General features: G+C 33.0%; 1 protein-coding gene and 1 long non-coding RNA gene across 9 annotated transcripts; one reads left to right on the top strand and one right to left on the bottom strand.

Annotated features, from left to right (window-relative positions):
• The first annotated feature begins 305 nt into the window (after positions 1-305).
• Positions 306-11,485, top strand: SEN1 (splicing endonuclease 1). Of its 8 annotated transcripts, XR_003606325.2 has the most exons (5): positions 5,692-6,624; positions 7,858-8,782; positions 8,890-8,958; positions 10,582-10,904; positions 10,982-11,485. XR_003606325.2 is itself a non-coding variant. In XM_085671891.1 (3 exons), exon 3 carries the CDS (start codon positions 7,864-7,866, stop codon positions 8,587-8,589), a length of 726 nt encoding a protein of 241 aa, XP_085528017.1. In that variant the 5' UTR covers positions 408-432; positions 5,476-5,601; positions 7,858-7,863; the 3' UTR covers positions 8,590-8,897. The 8 variants fall into 8 exon arrangements, 6 of the variants coding, with proteins under 6 accessions (XP_085528020.1, XP_085528017.1, XP_027939790.2 ...); XM_085671891.1 differs by lacking the exons at positions 5,692-6,624; positions 10,582-10,904; positions 10,982-11,485 and adding exons at positions 408-432; positions 5,476-5,601 and having other exon boundaries at positions 7,858-8,897; XM_028083989.2 differs by lacking the exons at positions 5,692-6,624; positions 10,582-10,904; positions 10,982-11,485 and adding exons at positions 1,029-1,167; positions 5,476-5,601 and having other exon boundaries at positions 7,858-8,897.
• On the bottom strand, positions 982-2,151 carry LOC114193990 (uncharacterized). The gene is made up of 2 exons (XR_003606330.2): positions 1,737-2,151; positions 982-1,619 (listed from the first exon to the last, which is right to left on the bottom strand). It is a non-coding gene; the product is annotated as an uncharacterized LOC114193990 (long non-coding RNA).
• Positions 11,486-15,508: the final 4,023 nt, after the last annotated feature.

The following is a 15,508-nucleotide window of genomic DNA, read 5'->3' as shown; positions in this document are numbered from 1 at the left end:
CAATCATCCTCATAATTTTGAATATTTGATAATATTATGTTTCCTTTACCATAATTTTTTATTATTTTATAAAAATTAATTAAAATTAATATTAAAATAGTAAGAAAACGGATACGATTATGAGTACGAGATTATACCCGTTACCCAGTGGAGATGGAACAAAAGTTTGATACCATTGGAATTGAATATAGGGATGAATTTTTGTTATGAGAATAAATATGAGATAGCGAAACCCGTCCCGCCTTGCGTAACAGGACTCTAGAATATCATTCCCTAGTATATCATTAGATGAGTCTAGGAGAAATGTAGTATTGATAGTGTTGTCAAACACTCTGAAGTTTGAGAAAAATAAAATATATACTAGTGCTTCAAGGCATCTGCAAACCTTCCACACTTATCGTTGCATAGATGAATTAAGCCATCCAACAAAATGTGAGTAGCATCCTCTTGTTATTTTCTCTTCCTTATTATATCAATTTTATTCAGTAAAATGATTTTGCTTTATGCATGTTTATGTTGTTCATGTTAGCTAGTTTTTGTGCTTATATTGAATCTGGAATAAGTCCCCAAAAGGACTTTCAAACAAACGAGAAAAGAAAACCATGGTATTGATAGCTTAGTAACTGTTCGACGAAATGCTTGAACCAGGTGTTTCCTTACCGCACCTTTCTCACTTGACGAATCTATAACTCGGTTCTTCATTGTTTTTTAGTTTAGAATTTAGAGAATATCCTTCCGCGTTCACGCAACAAAAAAACGTTCAAATTAAGTTTTTTTTCTGCTTCTGGGGTCTTGGAAAAAGAAGGAAATGGTTGGTTGGCTGTATTGCAGCCATGAAAGTCGTAGCAGCAGTAGTAGGGTGACTGGAAGATAACCTACCTCATGCTTTTTGATCATTGGCAAAAATTCAAACAGAAGATTTATAAAATGCGAAATTAGCATGATAAAACGGGGAGGAGAGCCGTTTGAAAAGAGGACATCTTCAACGGGCAGCACACTTTGAGAGGATTTTACCGTTTCAAAATACACTTGATAACACACAATAAAAGGCAAAAAGGGAGGAGAAAAAAAAAAGAGGGGAGAAGAAAAGGAGAGCAACGGTGATCGGGGACAGCAAAGGAACCATCGAGTGAAGGAAGCCAAAACAAGGCAAGGAGGCTACAACGGGTAAGCGTCCATACTTGAATACTTTGGTACTTTGGATTGTTCATCATGAAAATGCGCTAGAGTGATATGTGAAAACGAAACATCTTGTTTACCCCCTCCAATGTCTCCACACCATTGTCCCTTTTATATCTGTAAGTGTGTTATTCAATTCCTGCTCAAAGCATAAAAAAAAAAGAAAACAGAACCAAACTCCTCACCCACGATCTCTGTCGCCACCATCAACATCATATACACATAAAACCCAAACCAGTTTCATCCACCGCCCCATTATCCTCTCTGTTTCCCCATCATTCATCACAGCCAACTCCTCCATCACCGCACATACACATCACGTTTTCTGCAAACACAAACAGAAACTAAATCACAAATTCAATCCCTCTCAACAGATTCATCTCCTCGCCGATTCCTCCATCACTAGCTAACCTTCCGGTACTTTCACCTTCATCTCATACCTGCGTAAAAAACAAATGAGCCAAAACCAGTCTCGATTTTCATCCAACACAGGACAGTAAAACAGAGAGGAAGAAAAATCGCCGGCGGCAATGCCGCCGGCGAGTCGGGGTTCGAACCGGCTCGGTGTTGGGGGCGCGAGAAGAGGTTCGAGAAGCTTGGAGCACCGCGGAGGCCGGCGACGCTTCTGGTAGCGATTAGCGCCGTCGCCGGCGGCTCTGACGGACCGGGAAGCATGCACGTCGTGACCTTGAGGCTACAGTGGTGGCTCGCGCATTGAAGAAGACGAGAACGAAGGAGCACTCGCGAAACGAGTGCTGGCAGGTCCGTCGACGGTGGCCGCCGTCGTCGCCGGCGTTGAGCAGGTGCGTGACCCAAGGCTAGGGGTTGTTGTGCTGCGTTGAAGATGATGGTTGGGAAAAGAAAGATGCGTGAAGAGAATTTAGGTTTTAGGGTTCTTTTTTGAAAGAAGATGGGCTGAGACGCTTTTGCTATGCGCACCCCGCTTTCAATCTTCGCACCCCTCTCGATTTGTGTTTTGGATCTATTTGGGTTCCACATGCCACATCTGAGCCCACCTCTCATGCACCCCTTCTTTTTATCCTGCACCGCTATATACAGACTGTGTTAGTTATTCGTGGCATCCCTCGATTTGTTACATAGACAACACGCCCCACTGGACAATCATTTACTTAATAATCATGATTGTTAACCGGGGGCTTCTCCCTACACCTTTAATAATTTTTCTTGTACTCCCAAAACCAAATTTTTTTTCATGTTTGTCCATGGTAAAAATTAAGAGTTACTATCTCTTTTATCGCATTTGCACCCCAAAACCATACACCCTCATCCTACACCCCCAAAACGCATCCCAATAAAGCACTAAGAATCAGATTCCATGCACCCCAGAAGAATCTTTGACCTAGGTGTTGTGTTGTGCGTCTCTTCTCCCACAGCTCTTCTCCCACACTGCCTCCACACACTCTTCATCCCTCTTCTCCCACATTCTGTTCTTCTCCCATTCTCCCACAGAGCTTCTGCAGGCTCCTTTTCTCCTTTTTCCTTTCTTTCGAGCAACTCCGCAGGCCCCATCTTTCGCTCTTCTCCGTTTTGTTTTTTTTTTTTACCGAAACGGAATCCGTTTCGCAGAAAGCTGAAACGAAATACAGAATCTGTTTCCTTTTTTTTATTTTCACTGCAATGCAACGGATTCTGGAATCCGTCTCGGAGGAGGCTGAAACGGAACCTGGAATCCGTTTTGGTGTTTTTTTTTGCTTTTTCACCGAAACGAATGAGGTATTGGGTGTGAGAGAGATTGAGGGTAGGGGAGCCATCTGCGACACACGAGATTTCAAAACCAGGGCTCCCACAGTAAGGTTGTTGCGTTCCTTGGATGTAAAAGGGAAAACTTATAGATTGGTTGTTGTTGGGGCAGGTTTTGGGTGCACATGCAGTGAATTTAGGGTCGACTTGAGAGGAAGTGATTTGGGCAAGGAGGTAGAAGATGATGATGTAGGAATTGGTGATGCGAAAATAGAGAGGTTTCAGGATAAAAAAATTGGGTGTTTGGGTTCATCATCTTTGAAGGGTTTTTTTTTTTTTTGTTTGTAGGTGAGGATGAAGGAAATATGAACAGGGATGAAAAGGAGTGTTCATTCTCTCCTCGTTAACTTTTAATTAATAATCTCAACAAACAAAGGATATTTCTTCATTAATTAGAAACAATGCCTTCCAAAAGGCAAGTCGTACAAGTTGACAAAATTATTCTGAAACAGCGGTGTTTTTAGCTATTCAAAATTGGTTGTGACATATAATATTCAGGTTGGGAGCATCTTTGGTTTCAAAAAAAGGAAATTTTTTTTTGTGAAACGGATTCTCCGTTTCACATTTTTATGAAACGGAACTCGTATTCCGTTCCACAAATATTTCAAATTTTTCGTGTAACGGAATATGAATTCCGTTTCAGAAAAATGTGAAACGGATTCTGTAATCCGTTTCACAAAAAAAAATGAAAATTTTGTGAAACGGATTACAGAATCCGTTTCACATTTTTCTGAAATGGAATTCGTATTCCGTTTCACAAATTTTTCGTGAAACGGAATACGAATTCCATTTCAGAAAAATGTGAAACGGATTCTGTAATCCGTTTCACAAAAAAAAATTGAAAATTTTGTGAAACGGATTACAGAATCCGTTTCACATTTTTTAATTCGTATTCCGTTTCACAAATATTTCAAATTTTAATGAATGCGCAGTAATGAGGTAATGAGCCGGAGAAGAAACGGGAGAAGAAATAATATGAATGGGGTGCAGAGGAGTTGACACGGAGTAAATGAAATTTACTGTGTTTTACCCACCCACTTTTCACCTGCATATTAATAAAGGGTATAATAGTAAATTTTGGGGATGCAGAAGAAGCCTTGGAGGTGCAGGGAGAAGCGCCCTTGTTAACCGCGCAATCCGTATGTTGCACTTTCACACTTATTACACACCGATATTTGCTCTCTGCACCACCATTTTTACTAACCTCACAGCCTATTTATATTTATCTCTTATTTTGGGTTCTTTTCCTTTATTTTACTTCATGCACCTCCCACTAATTACTTTATACCCTCATATTTTGTTTTCCACTTTTATTCTTCTTAAATAAATTTCACCTTTTTTACAAAAATATTTGAAAATTATAAAAAGTACAAAAAAAAATAGAAAAAATCTAAAAAATGAAAAAAATGTTCTCTTTCACTTTATTGTATCTGTCTTGTCGTTCGTACCGTGTGAATCTCATTTTTAAAAATACAAAAAATAATTTTCTTTGTCTTTTGGTGTTTTTGTCTGATCGTCCACGTCGTGTGACACGTATTTTCAAGTAATTAAAAAATACAAAAAATAGTATAAAATTTTCAAAATATAAAAATATCAACATTTTCAAACAAAACAAACTTTTAAAGAACTATGTAACCCTGATTTATTATTTTTTAATGAGAAAAAAAATAAAAAATATATTTTTGTTTCTTTATAGTATTTTTCATCTTATTAATTTTGGGAAAATTTAACATTTTGAAAACCACAATAACTTGCATGTTTAATTAAAGACACGTTCTCGGACGGGCGTTATAGATGCTAATATCTTCCCTACGTGTAACCGACTCTCGGACTTAAAATTTGATGTTTTTTATTTATTTTTATGGTTGTCCATAGTTCTCCAGAAATAACTATGGTGGTGACTTCAAATCTCTTTTTTAAACTCATTTTCGTTTTTGTTTCATCGCGATCCCGGTTGTGACAAGGTTAATAAGTTATTTCCTATTTTAGATATCCACATTTATACTTCTTCTTGTCCGATCTAAAGTTTTTTATGTTTAATTGTTTTTTTTTTTCATGTTTCCGTTTAAATATGAATGGTATTTTAGTTTTTTAAGTTTTAATATAGTTTTTGATTTTGAAAATTAATTTTTTTTAATTGGATTAAAGATTTTTCATTAAAGTTAATACTAGAAGTATGTTAATTATATTTGAGTAATTTTTTTTCAAAAAATTGAAATTATCTTAATCTTTCAAATCTCAAGATTATATCGAGACTAAAAGAACTGAAGAAACAACATCATATATTATTGAACAAAAAAGATTAATTAATTTTTTTTACTATCTTCATAGGACTGTATTTGCTTTGTGCACTTCTCCAATGTCTCTCCGGTCAAGTTGCACACGCTACCCATTGTGTCCAATTAAGGGATATTGTGCCTCCGGAAAGAAATTCTTCGTATCAGTTATTTTAAAATTCTGTAGTAGCGTGAATGGTGAGTGAGAAAAAGAGTTTTCTATTTTCTTATATAAACCCAAATCCTCTATCATTTCTAGGGGTTTGGAGGTCTCAAGCAGAGAAATTGGAAATCAAGAGAGCGAAGGTTAGGCTGAGGAAGAATCCGGAAATCCAAGAAGAAGCAGGCAAAGGCAGAGAAAAAAATCTTGCTACTTGCTACGGAGGTTTTTACTCTTCCATGGTTTTTTACTAATGCTCTACTATTAGTGGCTTGTGTTTGTCATGTGCGTCTCTAACTCTGAATTAATTCCTTTGCTTTCGATTAGGCTTTTTGAATATATCATATGTCTGATTGATCCTTATTTTTACTGGTACGTTGCTTTAGTTCTTCCATTTGTGCCAATTCATATTCTCATATAATGAATCCAGAAACGAAGAACAAATAGAACAGATAGCGGAGAGTCAGGTAGAAGAAGACAAGAAACTAAATTAGTTAAGATACAAAATTTCCCTTCTTGTGTTAGAAGCACAATTTCAAATGATACATAGAACCCAAACCAGTGGAATCACTCATGTTCTCTATAATTTCATTTATGTTCTACACCTAATTCAGAAAAACAAGAAATAAATCCTTCTACATTCAGCCAGCTTCGTCATTTATCCTCACCATCTTCAATCATTCTTCTGTTTAATTTTTCACAACCAAACACTACAATCAGAAAAATCCAATTGAAGAGGATGTAGAAGAATGTGTGGAGAAAGAGGAGCAATGGCATACTAGTAATATTTCTGGCCAACGTCGCACCTGATAGTTGCGCCGGTGGTGGCATCGCGGCTTCGATTGAAGGGAGACCGGTGAAGTTCGCGATGCTGGTGGCTCGCCGGTGGTAGTCTTGATTAGGCTTAGGGTGCATAGCACCGAGCGACGACTATGCCTCCTATCGACCTCCCGTATGGATGTCGTTCAACGATACAAGGGCAGAGTCGTCACTAGCAATGCCACCGGTGAGTTGGTTGAGCGAGGGAAGCCAAGGCTGGCGGTGACTGGCGTTCTGCAGAAGAGGATAAAGAAGTGGAGAGTGAATCCCCGCGGTAACGCTGACACCGGTGATGTCATTGCTACCGGCGGTGGCTTTTGCACAACAGCGACGTGGCCCTGACGGCGACGGCACATCCATGCGATAGGTTGATTTGGATGAAGGCTAGGGCTGGTGCGTTCTGCAGAAATGTGGAAGATGAAGCATCTAGTAATAACACTACTTGAGCTCCTATAAGCATTGATTTGTAGCAAGATGGCAGATTGAGTAACATTTACTTGGTGAAATTTTTCATTTCCTTTTTAGTTTTGATCTCAAAATTTAAATGTTGAAATGGATTAACGCACATCATAATTGGTTTGTAAGAAGATGTCTATTTCACCTATTGATTAAGCTGATTAAGCATAGAATCGAGATGGTAGTTCGTTTTTTCTAAGCTGAGTCTGAGACCATTTCTATGTCATGAGAATTTAATTTGTTAATTTTAAGCACATATAATTGATTTGGTAAGAAAATATTTAAGGTTGGATCCTCTCTTACCCTGTTGATGTGTCTGCTAATAATACTGAGTTAGCTCCAATGATGATCTCTTTTCAACTATGACATGCTCGGTTAGGACATCCTTCATCAAAAATTGTTCAACATGTTATGAGAAAATGTAATATACCATGTACTCATAAACAATACTTTTGTGAATCTAGGGTTGTAGCTAAGTTAAATCAGTTGCCTTTTTATACTTCCATCACTGAATATAGGTGTTCTCTTGAACTTGTGTGCATTGATTTGTGGGGGACCCTCTCCAGTTCCTCCAACTAATGGTTATATTTATTGTAATAAATACTTTGCCCACATATGTGCTTCATAATAGCAATCCCTATGAAACTCTTTAATCGCAAACCTGATTATAGTTTCTTCAAAAAAGTTTGTTGCACCTTTTAACCTCTAGTAAGGACGTATAACAAAAATAAATTTGCTTTCAGATCATCTGTGTGTTTATTTCTTGGATACACTTCTCAACACAAAGACTATGTTTGTCTCTTACCATCTGGAAAAATATATTTGATTGGGTAACCTTAAATATTTAATTTGTTAATTTTCAGCACATATAATTGATTGGGTTATAATTGTCTTTTACTTTTGTTTTTACTAAATCCTTTTCAAGTAAACTAATATAGTTCAAGCACAGCAATTCTAGTTAGGACTTTGAGTCATGTAATTTACTTCATGGCTGTGATAGTAAGTGTACAAAGTTGCTCGTGTTTATAAATTTTGCGTTGTCCAAGCAAATGGGGGTGGACTGGTAGAGCTTTTTTGAACATTCTTGTGATCTTTTGGGGGAACTTGAATATTTTCCACTGTTTTCTTGCAAGAAATATGCTATCATCTGCCATTACCTTTATTTTATTAAACTTTGTTAAATATTTTTATTTACGTATATTGTAGGTCCAAATGGCACCAAGATGGAAAGGAAAAGATGCAAAAGCTAAAAAGGACGCAGAAGCAGAGGCGCTCGAGGAACCCATGTCAAAGATTGTATCTGAACTCAAGTCTTCTCTAGTTCAATTAGATACTTGTGGATTTCTCTCTGATAACAGTGTACAGTTAGCAGTGGGAGCAGAGCAACTTGATCTGCTTGATAAAGCATGCTTTGGTCGACCTGTGAGAACAATTGAAAAGGACAAACACTGGTTTCAATTAAGTTTCGAGGAGGCATTCTACCTATGCTATTCCTTGAAATGCCTTAAGATTAATGGCAGTGGTACTGGTCCCAATAATGATGAAGAACTGTGGCATTACATGAAGTCGAAGAAAGATACATTCCCTTGTTTCTACAAGGCTTATTCCCACCTTCGAATGAAAAACTGGGTTGTGAGGTCAGGATCTCAGTACGGTGTAGACTTTGTTATCTATCGCCACCATCCATCTCGGGTCCATTCTGAGTATGGTGTGCTTGTTTTATCAGATGGGGAAGATAAAGATCTGAATGGAAGACTGAGAGTATGGTCTGATGTTCATTGCACAACTCGACTTGTTGGAAGTGTTGCAAAAATCTTATTGGTTCTACATGTCAATAAAGTTGGTAACAACGAGTCTCCATTATGTCTTGCAAACTATACCGTTGAAGAGTGCACAATCACCAGATGGAGTCCAGAGCAGAACCGTGAAAAGATGTAGATCATGCTAGCACTGATAACAGAAACGAGTAATACTGGACACACATGTTTTCAACGCAAGTCTTGCAAACTTTTCACGTCATATTTAGAGCTGAACACAGAACATAAGCTACTCTGAGTAGCTTAGACTGAAGTGGATTTTAATGTTGGCAAATGTTTTTCTCAGCATGTAAAATACTGTCAAATATGATGGAGTAAGAATATTTTTTTATTGTCATTGTTCAAAGGTAATATTGTTATTCAAGCACAACAATATTCAAAGATTCCTTTTTATTCACATTGCTGTCTCATTTTTCTGAAGGTCCTCAAGATGCGGGTATGCAGAACCTAATCCTCGTCTGGCTTGAATCTAATGTTGAGGCAGACTCTGGTGAAACCACTTCATTTTATACTTTGATTTACTTTAACTTTTGGTGCTTTTGTTTTGTGTGATTTTGTTTCTTTTAATTTCAATTGCTCAATTAGTCATATTTAGTATTTATAGTTTTTGGTTGTTCAAATTAAATTTCTTTAAATCTCATTTAGTAATTAATAAAATTACAATGGAAGTATAATATATTACGATTTGTATAGATTAGAAGAAAATCTGTACAATATTAAAATGAAATAAATTGTAATGAAATATATTTTATTATTTTAATTTAAACATTATTTATGTTTTCAAATGTATCTATACTGTTACATGAAATTTTAGATGAAAGATGGAAAATTATAAGGATTTTGTTTAGACAACTATAAATAAAGAATAAAAGATTAAACACTGATTTAAAGTGTTTTTAAGCCTGGAATAATTTTGTAGGCATATTATAATATCTACGTGCACATTAGATTTGATGTTTGGAATTTCAAAGTTTCTTATTTGATATTTGCAGTCTCATGTTTACGTTTTACACAAGTAAAAATTGAAATTACTTATAAATAATTTTAGTTGACATATAATTACGAATTTACATTAAATACCAAATCAAATATGTACTCTAATTTTCATCCATTCATTTACACGATGAAATTTAGTAACAAAATCGAGTTTAACAAACCCAATTATTTTTTAATGTTAAAATTTCAAAATATTTCTAAAATAATTTTTTAGCAATTTTAAAATCTTCTCTAATACAATTTCAATTATTCTACCAATGTATAGTAAATACGGAGCAATTTAAAGGCAATTGATGTCCCCATATTTTAGTCCTAAATGTTGGTTTTCTAAAAGGTAATTTTTGACATTAAAGTTTCATCATTGAGAAAACCCCTTATGAATGTACAACAATTTTAAATTGTGGAAAATACTTTTGTAAGTATAAAAAGTTTAATACATCTGAGAAGTATTTTCCAAAAAAAAATAGAATAAAGATAGTAAAATTAAAAGATATAAATAATAATTGTCTTACTAAAAATTTGTTTGGTGTTTGAAGTCTCAGAACATTTTATTTGGCGTCTTATATTTATATTTAAGATGTGAAAATTTTTGTTTAAAGTAATTATATTTATGTTAGACATGAAAAGTTAGAATTATTTAAAGCAATTTTAGACGTGCCCATCAATTTACATTACACTTGATTCCACGTCCAATTAAATATATATTATTAAAAGGATGTGGAAAATACTAAAGAATAGTAGTAGATAATATCAGTGAAATTTTGATTATTTTATTATTAAAAGGTTGAGTTATATTTGTAAAATTAATTAATTGAGTTTCATTTATAAAAATTATCACATTGTAAACATACTCTCTTCTTCTTATGTATTCTTTCCAAAATTCTGACCAATTTAGATTCATATGTTAGAAAATATGAGTGAATCATAGGAGTTATGGTGTAGAGAGCAATCATTCTATCTGATTAAAGTCCGAATCAAAATAAGTTTATCTTCTACTTTTTTTTTCTTGCATCAATTTAGTGATATGCTTGCATGTGACTAAGAATACTTTCTTGCATGCGACTCTTGTCTGCATATTGTTCAAATAATTGATATGAGATTTTCTTTACGTCTATAGAACGTCTTGTGAGTGCTCGAGTTAATGGAACTTGGTAGAGAAAGAGCTTAAGTCCATTAAGGGAAGCTAGTTGGTTTGTTTTTCATTTGTGAGATTGGCCGATTCTTTCGCGGTTCATTGTTTGTTCCAATTTTGGGTTTTATTGTTTGCTCGAAACCCATTCTTCACTTCGTCTATTTTCTATTCATCTTCCACTTATCTACTATACACGAAACGCGAAGTCCACGACGAAGAACGCGAGAGTGAGAACAACACAAGCATCCGCGGCGAGCTAACTAACGACGACGACGGTCACCCGTGGGCCACCGCGGTCCGAGAGCCAGGTTCGTTCCCGTTGTAGGATTTTTTTTCTTTTCTCTTTATCGTTTGCCCTAATCGTTGATGTTCTTTCTCCTCACAGCGGTGAAGCTAACTAGGTGGCGACGATCACCCTCGGCGGCGTCGCACTCCCACGGCAGCGACGTAACAGGTGCGCTCCCTTCCCTTCCCAATTTATGCTGTGTGTGTGTGGTGCGTTCCCTTTCCAATTGATATTATTTCATTTCCTTTCTTTTGTTTTGTTTGATTATATGTGTGTATTTTCAGCTTCCCTTCGAAATATATGATTTTAGTTTGAACTGCAGTGTATCCTCATTCAATTCCAGGTTGAACAATAATGAACCAAAATTTTAACAAGTTTATGGCAGATTTGTGTGTAACGGATATGAATAGAATACTTGAAATGTATACTGGATCTGAGGTAATATCGAAATTGGTTGATGTAGGAGGTGGAAATGGACAAAACCTCAAAATGATAATCTCCAAATGCCCTTCAATTAAAGTTCTTAATTTTATCTCCCAAAGTGATTGAGAATGCCTGATGTATTTAATGTTTTATCATATATATATATATATATATATATATATATATATATATATATATATATATATATATATATATATATATATATATATCAAAGGGTTAGTATAATGATATAAGTTCAATTCTAAACTTTGTCACATGTTGGAGGACATGTTCCAGAGGGTCACTCCATGACACTTGATGTTGGACTTACTTATGTTGAAGGTGTTTGACCTATTATTGTCTAAGGTATTCCTTTATATGCAATTAAAGAATCACCTTTACACAAAGAAAATGGTTTGCCCTCACCTCATCTCATGATGAGGCAGTTGATAGGAGGCTAATGGGTCTCCCTCGTGCTCAGATGTACCCCTTTAACTCATGGGTTTATACTCTGCACTCGTGAAAAAAAAATTAAGCATCTAGTATTTATTGGCTGAATAGTTGAAGTTTAGCTGATTGTTACATCAGGAATATTTTTTATTATTGTGTGTCCAGATTTTTCTTGTATTTGAAGCCTGCTTTAAATTATATCTTCTGGCATAGATTATTCACATGGTATTGTATTCTGATCCTCTTCTCAGACCCAATAATAGGTGTGTTGTTCCTTTAAAATGGTTAGATTATTTAAGATTATGTATGATATCATACAAAGGCAAAGATTAATGTTAATTTGGAATTGTTGGATTCTTTTACTTGTAATATTGTGTCTGCTATGTGAAAGATTAAAATATTGAAGAGCAATAATGGGAATAAGGATTGGATCATCAATTTAAATTTATGCCTCGAGTCTAGGGATGGTAACGGGGCGGGACGGGGACGGGTTTCACTATCCCATACTCATCCCCGTAAAAAAAATTCTTCCCCATCTTCATACCCAAACCCAACGGGTATCAAACTTTTGTCCCATCCCCACCGGGTAACGGGTATAATCTCGTACCCATACCCGTACCCGTTTACTTACTACTTTAATATTAATTTTAACTAATTTTTATAAAATAATAAAAATTACGGTAAAAGAAATATAATATTATCAAATATTCAATATTAGGAGTATGGTTGTTTCTTTGATATCAAATACTTTGAAATAAATTATAATTGTTTACATTTTAGATTAGAATACCAAATAAAATTTAATGAGAACACAAACATTTATTAAATTTGCAAACATTAATGAAACCTAGTTGATAAACTTTAAAAATATTTTTTAAAAAAACTATAAAAGGAAAAAATATTTTTTAAAAAATATAAAAGGAAAAAAATATTTAAATTAAAATATATTTTAAATGTTTGTTTACTTCAATTTTTTAAATTATAATGAATCTATATTTTATACACTAATAAAAGTTATAATACATCACTTGATCAAAATGATGCAAAGAACAAATAATAAACATAATAATAAAATTTTAACATAGATCTTGTATCTTTTGAACCACAATATATGTTGGATGGTGATAAAAAAATATTCATGGCAATTACATTAAATTTTTATATTATAGTAAATAAAAATTATTTATACAATTATATTGAAAAAATTAAAGTATGATTGTAATGAGTTAAAAAAAATAATTAGATAAAATTTATCAAAATAGTATTCTACATGATGAAAATAAACAAAAAATAAAAATATTAAGAAATTATCAAATGTGTGTCTTATAAACAATTTGGAGACTATTGGAAGGAATCACACCAAAAGAAACAAATATATAATTAAGGGTATGATAAGATGAAAAATATCTTAGAGATCTAAGAAAACTTTTCAAATATCAACATATATACTCAATGGTTGATAAAGAAGTGAGGCAAAGAACAAATAATAAACACAATAAAATTTTATCATAGATCTTGTATCTTTTAAACTCCAATATATGTTGGATGGTGATAAAAAATATTCATGACAATTACATTAAATTTGTATATTGTAGTAAATTAAAATTATTTATACAATTATAGTGAAAAACTTAAAGTATGATTGTAATGAGTTAGAAAAGAAAAAATAATTAGATAAAATTTATCGAAATAGTATTCTACATGATGAAAATAAACAAAAAAAAATATTAAAAAATTAACAAATGTGTGTCTTATAAACAATTTGGAGACTATTGGAAGGAATCACACAAAAGAAAACAAATATATAATTAAGGGTATGATAAGATGAAAAATATCTTAAAGATTTAAGAAAACTTTTCAAATATCAACATATATACTCAATGGTTGATAAAAAAAATGACGCAAAGAACAAATAATAAACATAATAAAATTTTATCATAGATATTGTATCTTTTAAACTCCAATATATGTTAGATGGTGATAAAAAAATATTCATGACAATTACATTAAATTTTTATATTGTAGTAAATAAAAATTATTTATACAATTATAGTGAAAAAATTAAAGTATGATTGTAATGAGTTAGAAAATAAAAAATAATTAAATAAAAATTATCGAAATAGTATTCTACATGATGAAAATAAACAAAAATAAAAATATTAAAAAATTAACAAATATGTGTCTTATAAACAATTTGGAGACTATTGGAAAGAATTGCACAAAGAAAAACAAATGTATAATTAAGGGTATGATAAGACGAAAAATATCTTAGAGATCTAAGAAAACTTTTCAAATATCAACATACATACTCAATGATTGAGAAATAACAAAAATTGTTTTAGCGAAATAAAAGAGTTATTGAAATGAAATAAAAATTAATAATAATAAGTAAAGATTTTTTTTTTTATATTACCAAGTTAATGAAATGTTTATGCTATTAAACACTTAAATTAAGAGTATTAAACATTCTCATATGAAAGGGAAATATACAATAAATAAAAATATTAAAAAATAATAGAAATATTCAAATGTTAGACATAATTTTTTTTTTAATTGACATACATTATTTTAACATAATTACATAAAGATTATGATATGATAAAAAATATATTGGAGATGCGAATGAGTTTCATGGCAAACCAAATATTTAGAAGAAATAAAAAATAAAAAGAATATATAGGGTTACTTAATTAATTGTGAATATTTTAATAATTTAAACAAGGATTAAAATATGGCGGGGACGGGTATTATGGCGGGGATATATTCATCCCCATCCCCATACCCAATTGAAAAAATCGGGGATTCCCCATACCCATACCCATACCCAGTCAATGCGGGGATTCCCCGTCAAAACGGGGACGGGTTCGGACAATACCCACGGGGACGGGTTTATTTGCCATCTCTACTCGAGTCCTCAATCATTGTAATATAATTTGTATGATTGATTTAAGAAAAAGATATAAAATATTATTTTAATTTTTGAAATTATCAAAAGTCGTGTAACTATATCTTATTATTATGTTTTATAAAATTGTTTTATTAATAAAATATAATCTTAGATATCCATTTGACATGAAATTAGATGTTATTTTATATTCAACCAAGCTTACATTAAGTAAAGAAACTACAAACTCCAAAAGCCATTACTCGTACACTGTCTATTAGTCTGGTGTAGTTTTAGTGCATGGTCTCAAATGGTTAGAGAATTAGATTAATATAGTAAGAGGTACATTTGAACACACCTTGTGCTCCAATTTTTCCAATTATATTTTTTTCTTTAAAATAATAAGAGTAAGAGAAAATCTTCGAGGAGTAATTTTTGTGAATAAGTGGCTTTTGAAGGTCATTTGTAAGGTGTTGAGAATAGGTCATAGTTGTTGCTGATAGGAAGTAACTCAGTGATTCAAGAGTCATGCCTCCACTATATTTGTGAATAAACAGAACCTACACATCAACAAACATTCTTACTCTTTCTAATTGTTGTTTGTTCCATTTAAAATATTTGAATATTATATCCTTCAAGATTGAAAAGCTAACTCCATTATATTTCTTTCACTGCTAGATTTTCATAATTCTCATTTCATAATTGAGTTGGAATTAGAGGTGAGTTTTTAACTTATTGAGTTGGAATTAGAGGTGAGTTTTTAACTTATTGAGTTGATATTTTATCTTATTCATGCTTAATTTAAATTTTATTGCTTTACATTAATATGACTGTAGATCAAAACCCTTTAGACAGTTAAATAGAAAAAT

Source organism: Vigna unguiculata, chromosome 1 (assembly GCF_037176805.1).
Source record: "Vigna unguiculata cultivar grain cowpea cultivar isolate G323 ecotype 2 chromosome 1, ASM3717680v1, whole genome shotgun sequence".
NCBI lineage: Eukaryota > Viridiplantae > Streptophyta > Magnoliopsida > Fabales > Fabaceae > Vigna > Vigna unguiculata.
Note: the sequence above shows the minus strand (reverse complement) of the source record. Positions and strands in the feature narration are given on the sequence as shown.

What these genes read in the sequence shown, in the direction of transcription:
- SEN1 (XM_028083974.2), top strand. Translation starts at nt 6,604, where the DNA reads ATGTGGAAGATGAAGCATCTA. An exon ending in TGTGGAAGATGAAGCATCTA is followed by an intron (nt 6,625 to 7,857) that starts GTAATAACACTA and finishes CGTATATTGTAG; the next exon opens with GTCCAAATGGCACCAAGATG.